Source organism: Pygocentrus nattereri, chromosome 14 (assembly GCF_015220715.1).
Source record: "Pygocentrus nattereri isolate fPygNat1 chromosome 14, fPygNat1.pri, whole genome shotgun sequence".
Lineage (NCBI taxonomy): Eukaryota > Metazoa > Chordata > Actinopteri > Characiformes > Serrasalmidae > Pygocentrus > Pygocentrus nattereri.
This window is the reverse complement of record NC_051224.1, coordinates 11895564-11912567: the sequence shown is the minus strand read 5'-3', so window position 1 is coordinate 11912567 and position 17004 is coordinate 11895564. Positions and strand designations below refer to the sequence as shown.

The 17004-nt window shown below is 37.9% G+C and overlaps 1 protein-coding gene across 2 annotated transcripts in view; it reads left to right on the top strand.

Moving 5' to 3' along the window:
- The window catches only part of doc2a (double C2-like domains, alpha), a 51399-nt gene extending 36090 nt beyond the window's left edge, over positions 1-15309 (top strand). For both annotated transcript variants that reach the window (XM_037544794.1, XM_037544793.1), the window contains 4 exons: positions 6591-6775; positions 7536-7617; positions 8144-8240; positions 11155-15309. In XM_037544794.1, the coding sequence (XP_037400691.1) occupies positions 6591-6775; positions 7536-7617; positions 8144-8240; positions 11155-11291 (501 nt within the window). In that variant the 3' untranslated portion in view covers positions 11292-15309. The remainder of the gene's footprint in view (positions 1-6590; positions 6776-7535; positions 7618-8143; positions 8241-11154) is intronic.
- Positions 15310-17004: the final 1695 nt, after the last annotated feature.

Genomic DNA, 17004 nt, shown 5'->3' with positions numbered 1-17004 from the left:
TCTTCAAGATGCTGGATGCATTGCATAGTCACAAATTTCACAGCTGCACAGTCTTGTGTAAACAGCCCTTTCCACCATATCCCAAAGACATTTGATAAGGTTGAGATCCAGAGACTGTGCAGGCCACAGTTGCATTCATGGAACCATTCAGTGACAAGACATATCTTGTAACATGATGTATTGTTCATTTTTCAGATGGTATGAAAGGCTCTCACACTACCACCACTAGGCTTTACTGTTGACACCAAATAGGATGGTTCAGTCGTAGCTAATGCCAAATTTGAATCCTTCCATCAGTATGATCCAAAGGAATCCTGGATTTGTCTGACAAGACAACTGTCTTTCACTCCTGAACGGTCCAGTTTTGTCTGTTTTTTTTTGTTCTTTGTTGGCAACATCAGCAACCAGAGTGGTCACTGGCTTTTGTGGTCTGATAAGTGGTGCATAATGAAATGTCATTCTGCATACCCATGTTGAATTTAGATGATGCTTATACAATTCTTGAAGTGATTTTTTTAAAGCAGAAGGAAAAAATGCAACCAACTTCTAAGACTGAACTTTGGACAAAGGACACACACAAAAAGAAAAACACTGAAACTGAAAAAAATGCTATTATTTTAGTTGTTGAGGCTTCAGTATAATTTTTCACTTGTGTTTAATAGCAGTTTTGACAGGAAATGAAATAAATGAAGGGTAGTTTGACTTTTGCACAGAACTGCATTTATAAACTATAGTTACATGATTGTATGTAACTCAGTTCAAGATTTGCCATTAGATCTAATCCATCCTTTCAGCTGTGCTAACATGCTTTCCACAGTTACCTCATCCTTACTGCAGAATATATATATAAACCACTAAGATAACCAGACCATCCAAGACATCCTTTTTTCTCTCTGACATTTAATTCTATTCCTAATTTTGCTAACATTATTCTCTGAATATGGTCAATTATCTATCCACATGGGGAATTGGAATAAATCTAACCTAATGCCCTTGGTTAATGCTGTTCAATAACATTACACTTAACATTCGTACCACGTCCAGCAGGGAAGGTTTTTCATTCATGGGTATTAGGATTAGGTCATAGCTTACTATGCAAAGCAAATTTTTATCACAATTTAAGGCTCTCTTGTCAGATCTTGGGAGACGGTCATCTAACATATGCATGGCTGAATATCAATTATTAAGCTGAAGATTTCTCTAGACTTTTATGTTCTTTTTTTCAGTGGGCCCCTTTGAGAATCCTTTGAATTTATTCATTTAAAATTAGATTTCAGTGTTAATGTTTTTCTGTCCTTGCTTAAATTTATTAGCATTGTCGTGCATCCTCATTTCTGTCTATCTTTATTAAAGGAGTTTCAATGGGAACTTGCAGATACTGGCTGTAAGGTGAACTCTTTACTCCCGGGAGAAGTGAAGAGGCATTGGTTAAACCTTGGCGACTTCAGGATATCCCCTTTCTTTCCAGCAAAGCCATATTGTGAGGTTGTTAGTACAGAAAGGCTTAGCATCTGATCCTAACAGCTTTGTGTCATGGAAAGCTCACACAATTCTTGTGGTGTAAGAAAGAGAGCTGCAGTCCTCTGTAAGGATTTCGGACATGGAATGTACTACATTGATTCATTCAGTATGCAGTTTTGGGATATAATGGAATACAAGTTTTAGGAATATGTATTCAGAAAACAGAAGTCTGCGTTTTCCATCCACAGTACATTTTGAAAAGGCAGTATTCAGAATACAGGTACTTTGTTATAATTTGTTAGCAGAATACATTTAGAATACTTACACATTAAATAAAAAGCATACCGACCTTAAAAAAACACCATCATTGATTGTTCATTAACTGTTTTAAAATTTGTGCAGCAAAAACATTTGTTAAATGGGCTAAAAAGCATAGCTTGGCCAACAGCTTCTTTACAAACACTGCTCAGCTAAAGCCTAAAGTGATGAGAAGGTCATTTATCTCAGTATTACTGAGCTTTTTTTTGGTTGTGATTGAACCAGAAATGGACATGTTCACAATTGATAAGCTTAGCATCACTGTTTTACTGGACTTGTAGGTGCATTTCATGGCATGATGACTATGACAAATTGTTTATAGAAAATGTCATTTTCTAGTGTTGGGAGTTTCACAAAAGTGGGACAATATTAATCTTAAAAAACTGAAAAACAACTACATTTCAAATGTAGATTCAGATTCTTTTACAGAATCTACTGTTATTTTGTTGTGAGGACATGCACACTAGGTAATAAGGGTAAGAGTAATAAGGGTACAACACTCATGAAAAGCAGAGTCCCAGATCTCCCCCGTTATCATGCAATACAAACAAAGCTACATCACTGACCATCTCACACTACAGGACTTGTAAAACTCAAATGTTTGAAAATATCATAAGGCCTCAGATCACTTCAGAGCTCGATCAGAGATTGACTCATATCTCCTCTCACTACCAGATCATCCCCGCAGTCAGTTACTTTCCTTTAAGCCCCTTGACCTGGAAAATTATTTCATATTGTACAAATTTGAATAAGAAATTTAATAAGAAATAGAAAATCAGGGTTAAAATGGAGCTGAGAATCATGTGGTGTAAGTCCAGCTTAATTGTGTTCCAGGGTCAGTAACATTTATCTTTGACAGCTCACAAAACACAAAAGACATGAGTATACAGCTTTTACGTTGGTCCCCTGCTGCATTTACCAAAACATGTCCTACTTTTGTGTAGTTCATGAAACAGACGGCAGTCATTCTCAGTGAACTGAAGCAGGTGATGAGGGGGACAAATTAAGCAAATCAAAAATAAGCTAATTTTTCATGAAACATATTAATAGAAGAGTTATTTGAAGAAAGCTTCCAACCAGTGATTCTGCACGCCAGCTTCTTCAGTTCATTATGCAATCTAAAAAATAAAAAGGCCAAAAAGGGTTTTTGTAGTGATGCCAGAGAAATATAATGTTCGGATCCATTAAACACTTTTAATGGATAATTCTTTAAAGCTACACTATGTGAATTTGGAGCATGTGGGGATCTCCCTGTGGTAAATGTATAATTGCACACCACATGTGGAAGAGCATTTTGTAACATTGGCTGTGCTCCAAACTCCTTTCCCCAGTGGATGAATCTGATAATTATAAGTGAGAGAGTATTTTGAGTATTTAAAAAGAACCTGTAAGGGAATTATCTACTATTGTCAACACATTTCCATCAGTATAATGTTGATTTTGCATTTAAGACCAAAACATTAACCTTATTTTTGATCCTGTGCATGTGATAATATGGTATACAGTAATATGGAAAGACGTATTAGTATGCTAATTCTTTCAACTAAAAAAAGTGAAACTTTAAAAAATGCTTTCACTAAATGAAATAAGAGGGCAAAGAACCTTTTGAATGTTTTTTAAAAACTCTACACAATGTAAAGATTTTATACTAATTCAATTTATTTCCAAGAACCATGGAGCCAAGAACCATTTGGGAACCTGTTTTTTAAGAGTGTAGTTCCTACGGCTCCCCTTTAAAAAAGTGCTGGCAGATCCTTTATACTCTGGTACAACTCCACACATTTTAAGAGTGTTCCATTATCAGTTTCTCTGGTCAGATATTGGAGCTTTAAGTGAGGATCTCATTAGCGATTTCATCATGGCTTCCCGAACAGCCCAACTTCTCAACTGCACTGGCCATACTGCAAAATATCTTCCTGTTATTATTTTGTGGGCCGTCAAGCCATCTCTAACTCCATCTCTAACTCTGCCAACCATATGGATAGTGTTTTGTATGGATAGCTGTAGTCTTCTTGGGTCTTTAGGCTTCTTATTAAAATATACCTCTGGTTGTATATTTGTTGCTTGTCATCCTCTTTTACCTGCAACTGTTCCAAGCATTACTGTTATTTCAAAGTAATTTGTTCTTCTTGTAATATGTCCAAAGTAGGACTGCTTTAGTTTCTGGGCTTCGAGTGAGAAGTGAGGACTGATTTGATCAAGTATCCATTTGTTTTTTGTTTTTTGTTTTTTGAACCGAAGTTCAAAGGCATCAATATTTTTCCCATTCTGCTTTGTTATTGTCCAGCTTGCACATCCATGAAGAACCTCAGAAAACACTTTGGCCTGGACAGCTCTAATCTTTGTTTGCAATTATATCTGAAGATCTTTCCAAGCCCTTTTATCCATGGTCTGCTGAGAGCCAATCTGTGTCGTATTTCTTGACTGCTGAATCCTTTATTGTTAATTATTGATCCAAGCAGGCAAATATGATCTTTACAGTCAATAGTAAAGTTAGCAACTTTTCCCTTTGTCATAAACTTTGTTCATATTGAGCTTAAGAGCCATCTTTTCATTCTATTCTATAACTTTCCTTGGAACTTTTCGTTATGAGTGCGTATTGATGTATCCTCCAGCAATCCTTGCTCATCTTCCTTCAGTCTTGCTTCTCCTATTATATGTGCAGCATACAAGTTGGTGATAGTATGCAGCCATGTCTAACTCTGCTTAACTAATAATTAGTATATACACCACCATTAAAATGTTTTGTGACACCTTGCAATTTAAAATGTGTTGTATCAATGTGCAATAATTTCACATTTTAAATAGAAATCTGTAAATCTGCATTGTTTTCTAGCAAACAGATGAAGCAAGAGCTCACAATGCATGTTTAACAGTATTTTGAACAGTATATGTCAAATCATTATTAATAAAACCCACTGTTTATACAATGGAAGACAATTTGATGAACATGAAGCTAATTAATTGTGCAAATCAAACATTATTCACAACAGAAAGAAAAATGTCCCCAAACCTTTGATCAGCAGTGTAGTTTTGATTGTTGCTTTTCAACAGAGATCATCTGCATGATTAAAGGGAAGGAAAAAAGCAGCAATATGAGCAATAGCCTCTCTGAAGACAATATTAAAGGCCTTATTGTGTAAAAAAAAAAACAGTTTGCTAGAAAAGTCATTTGCAAATAGGTTTAAAGTGTTGTGGGAACAACATTAATTAAATTACAATTAATTTAATCCATTAGTTTGCTCTGCAGGAGTCCTTGCTGGGTTGCATTTTTTTTTCAGTTAATTATTCTTGGGCACCTGCTCTGTCATTATTGATGCTCTTGATTAATTGAGCTGGGGCTCTCTTGCCTTCGCTGTGTCCCATCATCCTGATGTTCTTGTGGTGATTTGAAAAAATCAGAGACTTGCAAGAGTTTATTCCAAAATTTGTATCAGCTACACCTGCCATACAGCCGCAAATTTTAAGTATAAAACTCCTTTTACACCAAACCCACCTTGTTTCTTAGAACTTTGAAATTCTCAGTGTATGAGAGGGTTAAATAAACATGCATGCTTTTCTAGGAAGGTTCATTACAGCTCTGGTTGTTTTAGCGAAAATCTACTTTTTTTAGGCAAGTAGCATTTTTAATAACCATTGTCTACTTTATGAACGCACATATATAATTATATTTGTGTTTTCTCTAATCTTTCTTGTGTTGATGAATGACTAAGGAAATTTGGCCTCAATGTCACCTCATAATTATTACTCTGGTGAAAAAAGAAGTCTGCTTATGACTTCCTGAACACTAAGGTGGACTTGTTTCATTGATATGATTTGTCCTAAGATAGTCGGTGTGAGATTTAAATTACCTTTTTAAAAACATCTTTACCATATACACAATATGGCCAAAACTATATGGACAGCTGGAGTTTCCCCCACTATATCAGATATAACCTCCACTCTTCTGGGAAGGCTTTTCACAAGACTTTGGAGTGTTTATGAGAATTATACACATTTAGAGCATTTGATGTCAGATTGATGTTGCACAAGAAGGCCTGGCTTGCAATCAACATTGCAATTCGTCTCCCAATAATGGTGTTGAGGTCAGGGCTCTGTGCGGGCCACTGGAGTTCCTCCACACTTGTCAAACCATGTCTTTGTGGACCGCACTTTGAAGCACAGCCATGCTGGAACAGGAAAAAGGGTCTTCCTTAAACTACACGATTAATATAGAAGCATACACAATTAATATAGAAGCATATAATTGTCTAAAATGTCTTGGTATACTGTAGTGTTAATATAACCCTTCACTGGAACTAAGTGATTAAGCCTAAAACCTTAAAAACAGCCGCAGATCATTGCACTTGTGAACTTGTGTGCACCTTCTTGACCGTGGAAATGTTTTTTTGATGAAGCTCCCAGTGCAAAGTTCATGTGCTGATGTTGCTTCCTGAGCCAGTCTGGAGCTCTGTATTGAGTGATGCAGTAGAGGATAGGTTATTTTGACATGCTACATGCTTCAGCATTCAGCAGCCCCGCTCTATGAGTTTGGGTGGTCTGCTGCTTTGTGGCTGAGCTGCTGTTGCTTCTAGATGCTTCCATTTCACAAAAATAGCACTTACAGTTAACTGGGCCAGCTCATAGTGCAGAAACTTCACAAACTGACTTGTGGCAAAGCTGGCATCCTATCACAGTGGCACATTGAAAGTCACAGAGTTCTTCAGTACATTTTAATATACAAACTGAACAGTAAGAGGGTAGTATATATCTCCCCTGTGCCATGTTATCCACCCCACCATTTCTCTTTGTCTTTCCTTCCATCTTTGCAGTGGGAGAATGAGCAGTTGCACAGTTTGGAGGAGAGGGGTCGCCTGCTGCTCTCATTGCAATTTCTGCCCCCGCCCGAAGAGGGAGAGGGAGATGGCCATCGGGGGGGCCTGTGGGTCGGAGTGCAGCGATGTGCCCACCTGGCTGCCATGGACGTCAACGGCTTCTCTGACCCCTACGTCAAAACGTGAGCGGATGTGACTTTTGTCTCTGAAGCTGTGTGCTGTAGCCGCAGCTTTGGTGTGGGTGGATGATTTAATCCTTATTGCATTTTTTTAAGTCATCGAACATCAGCACAACAAGAAAACATCTTGGGTTTGGCTACTTGAACCATGAAGGATTAAAAGTTGTCAAAAGAGTATAAGCAAGGGGCTGGAAAAAAGGGAAAGATGATAAATGATCTTTTGGGGAAGGAGCAACAGACAGAAAGAGATGATGGGAATAAGATGGACCAATATTTATGCTGAAGCTGAATGTAAACGGCTCGGCCGCATCCCCCACAGGTTTTCACTTTACATATTTCACATAGCTTTACTTCTCACCCACATCGCGTGTTAAAATAAATATTCCTTCCTCAGGCAAAATGGCAAGAGAATCGACAGGGCCCCCACCCACACACATGTCCATGTCATATTCGCTCTCTCTCCCTCTCTCTCTCTCTCAAACTACACAGTAAAAATTTTGGCTTTGATCGTGAGAGGGAGTGTGTGCGTTGGAGAGTGTGGGGAGGGGCAGGGAGTGAGGGTTAACAGCAGTATATAAAGCAAATGAAAATTTTATGGAAGCCAGTGGGATGCAGAAAAGCAGAAAAGCAAATAGCGACGAGTTTCAATCGATACATGCGAGGTAGCACAATGCCTCTCTTCCAGTTGTTTTTGTGTGTGCGCACCTCCCACCTTTCTATGTGCTTTTTTTCCATCCCTCCCCCACTTTGCCCACCATTCCAGATATTTGAAGCCAGACGTGCAAAAGAAATCGAAACATAAAACGGCTGTGATTAAAAAGACCCTTAACCCAGAATTCAATGAGGTACGGACCCTTTGATGAAGCAACCAATTGTAAGATATACCCACTACAAAATGTTCATCGGTGTGCATGCATAAGTGTTTGTGCGTATTTGTGTATGCATGTGTTATGTGTCTCATAACCTCTATAAGACTGATAGCTACAGTCAGTGTTAATGAGATGTCTGGTCCAATCTCTCCATCCACACCCCACCTCCAATCTCTCTCTTTGTCTCTCTCCTCCTGCCGCCTGTCTCTGGCGTGTGCATGTGGGCGCTGAGTATCATCAGTCAGGATGAGTGCCTCGTTTTCATTCCCTCACTAGTCCCCCAGCAGCATGGGCTACTGGTGCAATTACTCCACTGGGCAATGTGGAACCGGTCCTATAGACCCAGTCACTATCTGCTCAAGAGCACATAGCACATTCAGTGACACCATCACACCACATTGCACTTTGAACAGGCCTCATGGGAAATGATGATTCCGCAGCGCATCGCCACAGAATTCCAAGTGTGTCATTTGTCTCATTCTCAATTTCGTTACATTCACAGGAGTTCTTTTATGAGATTTCCCTCTCAGAACTGGTCAGTAAGACACTGGAGGTCACAGTATGGGACTATGACCTGGGTCGCTCCAATGATTTTATAGGTGAGAACAAAAAAACGTTGGTCCATATGATATTGATCTCTTAGACATGCCACCATTGTGCTGGATATTGACAATGATTGTTGACTCTGAACTGATTGTTGCTGCATTTATTACCAGCCAGTTTGCTTCCATAGCTGCAGATAACAATATTCACAGATCACATATATCACAGTAACATCCTCCCCTTTTAATTTAATATGCAAACAAAATACTGATGGCTAAGCACTGATCACTGCAGCTACAAACTAATAACCATTAAAATCACAAACTTAACCACATCTGTGAAAGTGAAACACTAACAAGCATCAATTAATAAGCATCATACAGGCCTTAAGGGCAGTTAGCTCGAGTTTGCCATGTGCTGATTGTCTGGCCCATATGTTTTGTATGGCTGGCTGATTAAATTAATTAAATAAAGATTAATGTCAGAATTTCTGATGTACCCCCCAGAGCCATTCGATGTATCACAGCCTAGTCCTCATCTTTCCTTCATATGTTTATGTCCTATATTTTGATTAATTGGTAAGAGTTTGTTACCAAGGTTGATTCTAAACTGGCACTATAATGACCACTTTCAAACCAACTCTAGGTTGACCAGCATAAGTTAAAATGAGTTGTGCTTGAAATGTGACAGGAGATTCAGTTGAACCAATTTTAGGAAAGTATGTCAAATCAACAAAATTGCCTTAAATTGAAGAAAGGAAATCAAATACTTTCATAGTTCAATTATTTTCTTGTAAATAATGATTTATTTATGTGGACAAGTTTGTTGTGTTGCTAAAACAGTAACAGCAGCCTGTTTGAATTCCATCTAGGACTGGGATCACTCATTGTTTTATAATTTAGTAACAAAATGAATATGCAGGAGTTCTCCTTCAGTTTTGTATGGACGAGTGCTGTCAGAACTATGCACAGACATGTTGTGGGGTAGAGGCAAAAAGGGAAAAAGCACACAACGAACAAGAATTAAATCTGATTTATTTTAGTGTATATTGCAATCACTCTTATCAAGAGAGACCGTGCAATTATGTTTCAGATAAAACCAAATATACTGTTAAGAATTTTTCAAAATCAGCCAGAGGCACTAATATTATTATCTAAGCAGGGATTTGAACATTAGTTGCCCGTGAGCAAAAATGCCGTCACTATATTATTTAATTGTCTTGAAGTATTCAGTTTTAACTCTATTTAAGAGCTCCACAGAGTGTTTCATAAATCCCTATTTCTTTCATAATAATGAAAACATGGCACAGAAAGTTTTCAACAACGTTTTTTCCAACACGATGTTTGGTTCTTGTTCAAAATAACCACATTATAGAGTGTGATGCTTTCTTTTTTTATTATTAGTGTTTATCAGTGTGATTTTCAGCACTGGTGTGATGTGTGATATGTTGCAGCAACTGGAACAATCTCAAGAGGTGATGGCCCAAGAGCAACAAATCTCATAAAAACAATCCATGAGCTCTATTCCCGAGCTGAAACTGACCATCATCTCGTTGAAATGGATCTTGAAGAATGGTGGGGGAAATATATATAGTTATTATTCATACCTACTAAAAGAGAACTCATACAGTCTGAGGATAAAAGGTGCAGCGGCTCAAGCCCCCCCTCTGCCATCTATCTGTGCACATGCATGAGCATCTATGTGTGCACATGCATAGAATTGAGTTGCTATGTGCACCGTGACAGGAGTGCATTGTGGGGACTTTTCACATTTCAGTCCATTTTTACAGAATTATTATCCTGAAACCTTCCCATCAGGTCTGATGCACTTTTTTAAAACTGAGTATGTGGAAAGAAGACATGGAGGATGATTGGATCAAGCAAAATGATACATTTCTTTTAGCCAGTGCAGCTCCAACACACAGACATTTGTTAATACCTCACTCTGGTAAATAAAAAAAAAAAAAAGTAATAAGAGCACAGGGAGTTCCACTGGCTTACACAGGAGCTCTGTGTGCATGTGTGTGATGAAGCTTGAGCTCGGAGGATCAAAATGTGCAAACATTTGAGCAAGACACCTAACCCCCAATTGTTCCCCAGACACCGTGGATAGGGTTTCCCACCACTCCGGGCAAATGTGCTCACTGCCCCCTAGTGTGTGTGTATTCACTAGTGTGTATGTGGTGTTTCACTTTTCACGGATGGGTTAAATGCAAAGGTGATATTTCACCTTTTGTGGGATTAAAAAGTGTCACTTAAAGATAATGGATACATTTTCACAATTGATATGCATGGTCATGGATGATTTTCTGTAGGGATGTACATACCTAATAATTTTATATGCAAGTATCCTCACAAAATATAGTTACTAAAAGGATATCCGGCTAACTATGCAGAAAAAAAAACAAGTTAAAGGTCCAGGTTAAAGGTCCAGTACCGTTAAGCAGTAACTCTGGTATGAAGAAGCTAAAAATCTGTAGCACAAAAACTAAGAAGCAAGCAGAGAAATACATTTGAAAAAGTTCAATTACTATAAGATACTGAAAAATTGCTGAAAAAATTGCTGAAGCTCCTAGTAACTGAATGGTAATTTCAGTATTTGATCACCGGCACCTCAAACAATTAATAAAGTACTTGAGTACTTTGTGTCACAAGTCACATAAGCAAGTTTATTTGGGATTACTGAACAACTCAAAGTAATTGTAATTGTAAACTGGTTTGAGGCCAATATGAGATGACTTAGGCATGCATTTTGCGCAATGCCAAACTACATTATCCTTGTAGCCCCGGTGCAAAACTTAGGATAACACGATTGACTACATTATCTGATCTACACTTGGAGCAAGGAAAAAAAATGAATTTTTACCTTGACTTTAAAAACAGTTACAGCCTTGAGTTCTCACATGACCACTCAGACGCATGGATGTAAATCATGCCTGTTCTCTCTAATGAAAAGAGCTTTGTATCGCAGGTGGAGTGTGCCTGAGCTGTCACTCTCAAGGAGATGCCCTACGCCATTGGATGGACTGCCTGAGGAACAAGGGGCAGAAGGTGGAGCGGTGGCACGTTCTGACCAACGAACTCCCTCAGAGCACCTGCCAGGAGTGAGGACAGAGTGACAGAGACTGGCTGAATAGTAGACTTGTATGTGGTGGGCATTGAGATGGCTGATATGCCTGAGGTGGGGTCTCTTAATGCTTTATGGAGCAGCGATCCTGGAAATGACAGATAACAGTGGGAATGCATTTGAGTGATTCGAACTTTCTGCACAATATGCTCTTAAAAATAAAGGTGCCAAGTGTAACCAAAAGCATTGCGTAAATCCACAGAACAGTAAAGCCACAGAAGAACCACTCTTAGTTTACTAAAGAACCTTTCAATGTGTGGTTCTTTAAAGAATTTAATTTGGTTGGTGCCATAAAGAACCATTTTTGGACTCTTAAAATAGCTCTTAATGGTTCTTTGCAGCATTTGTAGAACTCTTCTCAAAAGGTTCTTTAAGATCGTTCCAGCAGCCAATTCATAATTTTCTCCACATTCATAAGGTTCTTTAATAACTTAGGCATAAAACCAAACCTAAAAGCAAAATATGAAGGATGGTTATCAGGTTAGTTAGCTACTGCACTGGCTATCATATGCATAATGTTAGCTAGCTTGGTAGCTTGATACTTGGCAGCTAACAGTAATGTTAAAAGAAGCATCTGTGTAGTATTAGCAACCTTTATCATGAAATATGTTTGTGAACATAAGCATTTTGTTCCATGGGGGGACAGTTGGGATGTGTCCACGACAAGTTTTAAAGGCTGGCTTCGTACCCAGTATTGGCTCTGTTCTGTGCTAGCTATGAAATTATTAATGCAAATGGTCAGTACCATAGCCAGCCATATGGAGCCACAGTTTAAATTCCTTTCCTCTGCATAAATTGTTAATATTAATGATGGTTAAGGTGAGATCATGTGGTTGCATGAGTGCTACTTCAATGCATCAGTAGCTACTTCTAGTTTTTGTGTTTATTTTATTTCAATTATTGTCTTGAGACATATTAACTGACTAATAACGATGCGATCATAAGTCGGGTAAAGTAACATGAGCTGATAAAGTGACCTAGCCACTGTAATATGAGGTTTGAGTGTGAGTAAAGCGACTGGTTCACCTTGTGTTTCCAGGTATGTAGATAAAAACTGAATTTTGTTTAAATCTTAAACAGGAGGGTAGATAGATTCCTGACCATAACTTGAGGCTAAAATCATTTAAATATTTATGCTATTTCTTAAAGCATCACCCATAATGAATGCCAGGTTCTGTGTCCTCTTTAATCATGGAGAAAAAACACTCTATGCTTTGTGTGTCATTGCCAACCTTGTGGTCAGCACAGCTCCTTAAAAGGATATACAGTGTAAAATTGTCATTGTGAACCTGTTCAAGTTTCATACTTTCTGATCTATCTCGTCCTTGTCCCCAGCAATTTTCGACATAAAGTGATGCACATGACAACAATTAACAGAGCCTCACTTCACCATTCCTTTTTTCACCCAAGCTCCACTCACTGTCTAGTGTAGGCAGGAGATTCACGAACCCTGACGCAATCACTGCAACACGCACAATGAATGAAGAGACGGGGGTGATAAAGCAGGATGATGCCTGAAACTACTGTCACATTTTTATCCTGCCTTTCAATCTCTTGCTTTGTTTATGAAGGACACATAGTAAACAAAATTGCATTTTCTTCAATTCACAATAGTTGTTATTATTTATTTTATTTATTTATTTTTTGAGTATTTCCCTTTTACTGAAAGCATGACTCTACTGGCTGTTAAGATTTGCTGCATCACATCATCAAAACGTTCTGGCCTCTCTAATAAACACTCCTACTCACCCAGCCTTCATATTTTTACCGTCACAGCTGCCGTTTCACATACAGGAGAGGCGAACAGGAGAGTGTAACATTCCTTTATTAGTGACTGATTTAGCCAAATCTTTCATTGGTGTTAACAGGCTTTTGGGTGAAATGAATCATGCTCTGTCTGCAATAGAGTCAAAGTTGATTTTGTTAGTGAAGAAGTTGAGTACACATCCTCTACAGAGAAGGAAAATGCCTTAATTAAGTTTGGTCGCTGTAGAGGATGTGTTAACTTATTTCTTATTTTAACTAAGAAAATGAACAAAACGTCACTGAAAAGACTGTGAAAAAAGACCTCCTCCTTGTTTCTACGCTCATTGTGCATTTTATCAGCTCCACTTACTATATAGGTGCACTATATAGGTGCAGATGGACTACAGTTACAGACTAATTTTGAAAGATCCAGCACCGTTGAGGTAACATAACCAAGAACCAGGCACCTTTATTTTTAACAGTGTATACCAGAGTGTATACCAGCCTCCTGGAATATTTCCATCTGGCACATTTTAGTTTTTTCCCACTCACACATCCACTCCACTCAGGAAGGGCTTGTTAATTAGCAGATTAGCTGGATCATGTGTGTAAGAGAAGGGAAAACACTACAATATGTAGGACAGAGGTGTTCCAGGACCAGAATGAAACAACTGTTTATACATTACATGGGGAATTTATAGAAATAATGATTTAAAGTTTAAAGATTAGCAAAGCTGCACAAATTCTGCATTACCTGAATGCCTCCTGCTTGTGTTCTTAGTAGGAGAGATTGACGGCTAGACTACCAGTTGCCTTTTGATCGATAGACCACCCCTCTTTCTCTGTCTCTCTCTTTCTCTCTCTCATTGCTGCACGTTTTATACATATTTTGTAACATCAGAGTGAATTTGAATCCTCATAGATCCCCATGTAGCATTGTCCTCCTGACTGATCGCTGTAGAAAGTGTATTTTGCTGTTCAAACGCTTCAGTGACCTCTGCTTCTGGCGAGAGCTGAGAAGAGGCATGCAGTGCATTAAACAGGCTGTGTGGAAACATGCAATGTGCCTGCTGCAAATTCACCCATACCTTGCACCATACAGCACAGCCATTGAAAAACAGGAGGCTTCATAGGAGCCAAGGGACTGACCAGTGCAAGCTGGGTTTTGGCTATAGAATGTAACACTGGGAGGTCCAGATAATTAGGTGATAAGGTATCTCAGATGGGCTAGGACCTGTCTTTTGTGATTTACCTCTTCAGGCTCTGCCCACAAATGCATTCTTTCCTAGCAACTGTTGTGATAAGCTTACATGGCACCAAATCTATTCCTTCATATGAATACAGTCAGGAATACAGTACAGTAAATGTTAGAAATGAATAACACTATAAAAATGTATTTGGACAAACTAAGTTATGTGATCTAGGTTGAATGGCGTTTTTTACATTCTGTTACGCTCATCCAACCTCGCAACAGCGTTTACGAAAGAACGCATTTCATGATGAAACAAGTCTATGGTTGTACACAAATGTCTGGGCCCCCCTTGTCAACCTGTATGCAAATATACACACATCCTCTACAGCATACTTGCCTCTACATAATGTGATGTGCATTACTGTTCATTTGCTGAATTTAACATACTAAGGGAAAAATCATTAAATGTGGCCTGTGCAAAAGATTTGCCACCTTTTAAACTTTATGGATTCTTTTCCCCCAATATGTTAAACTCAACAAATAAATAGAAATATTTAAGACATATTTCAATTTGTTTTCTGAAGAGAATGTCATTTGATCAGGGGTGTTTACCCTTAGGTATAGATCTGAAGTCAATTCAGAACTGGAGCAGAATTTAATCCTATATCTGAGATACTTCATAAATGCTGGTCCTCCTGTAAAAACAAGACTGACCATTTGTTTTTGTAGCATGAAGCAATGTTTACAGCATTTTTAGCCTGACCTGACAATGTTTTCCAGGGCTTCGAATCTTGCAGTTTTGAATCTCCATTTGCTACTGTTATTTTTATGGGTTTTACAGACATGCTATGAAATTCATGCTAGTTGATTTTTAGACTGATATGTTTACATGTGCAGCATTCTGGGAATGTGTCTGCATGCCTGATGGTGCGAGTGTGAGTTTATATTGCTGTGTTCTCTTGGTATTTATTGCGTGTCGTATTCTTGAGGATTTGTGATTACTACATTTATATGAAGTGCTTATGTACAATTTGGAAATACAACTGGAATGCATTGCTCTACAACTCATTGTGTCATTTCTTGCCTTTAACTGTTCTTCAGTGAGCCTAAAGCAGAATTCTGACCTCAGTTGTACTGTTTTGCTCAAATGACCCTCTTTGTTTCACTCATGTGACTATCTATAAAAGTGTCGTGCCCAAATGTATTTAAAAGAAAAGGAGTTGGCACTAATCCAAAAGATCAGAGAGGATTTGTTTAATGCACATATGAAGGCAAGCAAGTCAAATGTGCTTTTCTCCGACCATATCAAATCTTAGTGTCCGTGTCCTACATATTTGTGGTATTTTACTTTTTTCTCCCAGCGGCCCGTTATGACATGACATCTGTGTATCATAATTCATTTTTACAAGACTTTATTCCTTAGAATTAAACAAGCTGGTTTTGATACTGTGCAAAGGACTGATATATGTAAACGATCTCGGTTTTGATTGGCTGCCCCATCCTAAAATACTCTTTGGTATAAACGGGTGGGGCTAACAAGTGACAGTTTGAGTTGGCAGGTGTTTGGAAATACATCACATAAGCAGCTTATTTAAAATGGGCCCTTTTCTCCATACAATTTCTGTCTATGGACCGGGGAGTGAGAATGATTAAACTACAACAAATTATTATGCAATTATTATGCAAATTATGAACAATTCCATTATATGAGTGCTTTAAAGAAGAGGAATATTACAGCAGAGGAATACTGAACAAAGAAGCTCATTTGAAAATAGCTCAATTTTTTCGCCTTATTTCCACATATGACGCAATAATTTATAATGTCTATTTGCATTTAAAAGACTAGCACTAATGCTTTGCTTAATGCACATATGAGCAAAGCTTTAAGCAGGCAAGTCAAATGTGTTTTCCCCTACAAAATTCAAATTTCCATGAAGTCTTAACAAACATAGTAAAATAAAGTAAATATAAAAGTATTACAAATATTATATATATATATATATATATATATATATATATATATATATATATATATATATATATAATTACAGACCACTTTCATACTGTTACAAAACACAACAGCAAGCCACGCTATTACTGAGCCTCAAACTAACCAAATAACGAAGCAGACTGTATGAGTTGAACCTGTTAAGCTTACATTACACTATTGAAAACACAGGCTGTGCTAGGAATTATCAGTTAAGGTATTTGGAAAAAACTCTGCAGCACTGCCCCCTAGTGTATGTAAACATTGACAACATAAAAAGTCATTTATGACATTATTGCAGACAGGGCTGGAATTGTACTTTTTCATTTACTAAGTATTTGAGTACTAAGATTTGTACTTAAGTATTACTAAAAAAAACACTTTTTACTCTATACATATCCATTTAGACCTATAAATGTTACAAATCTCTAAAGCAGGATTCTTTTCTCCTTTGCTAAAAGTTTTGGTTGCATGTCGGTTGAGTTCCTGTGCATTTGAATTTCCTTGTTTTAAAATTACAGCATCAAACCGAATTCATACCAATGTAAAAAGACAGTGCTGTCACCTATACCAATTCCTCTCTGTTTGGGGATCAGTACAGCAGATCGGTCACCTCACCACACCACACCACACCACCACATCACACAAATACACTTATAATTGGTAAAACACTTACTTTTTACTTTTACCAGCTGAACTATGTTTAACTGTAGAGAGTTTTTGACTTCACCTGAGTATACTTTTGGCTACATCCACTTTTAATTCAAAT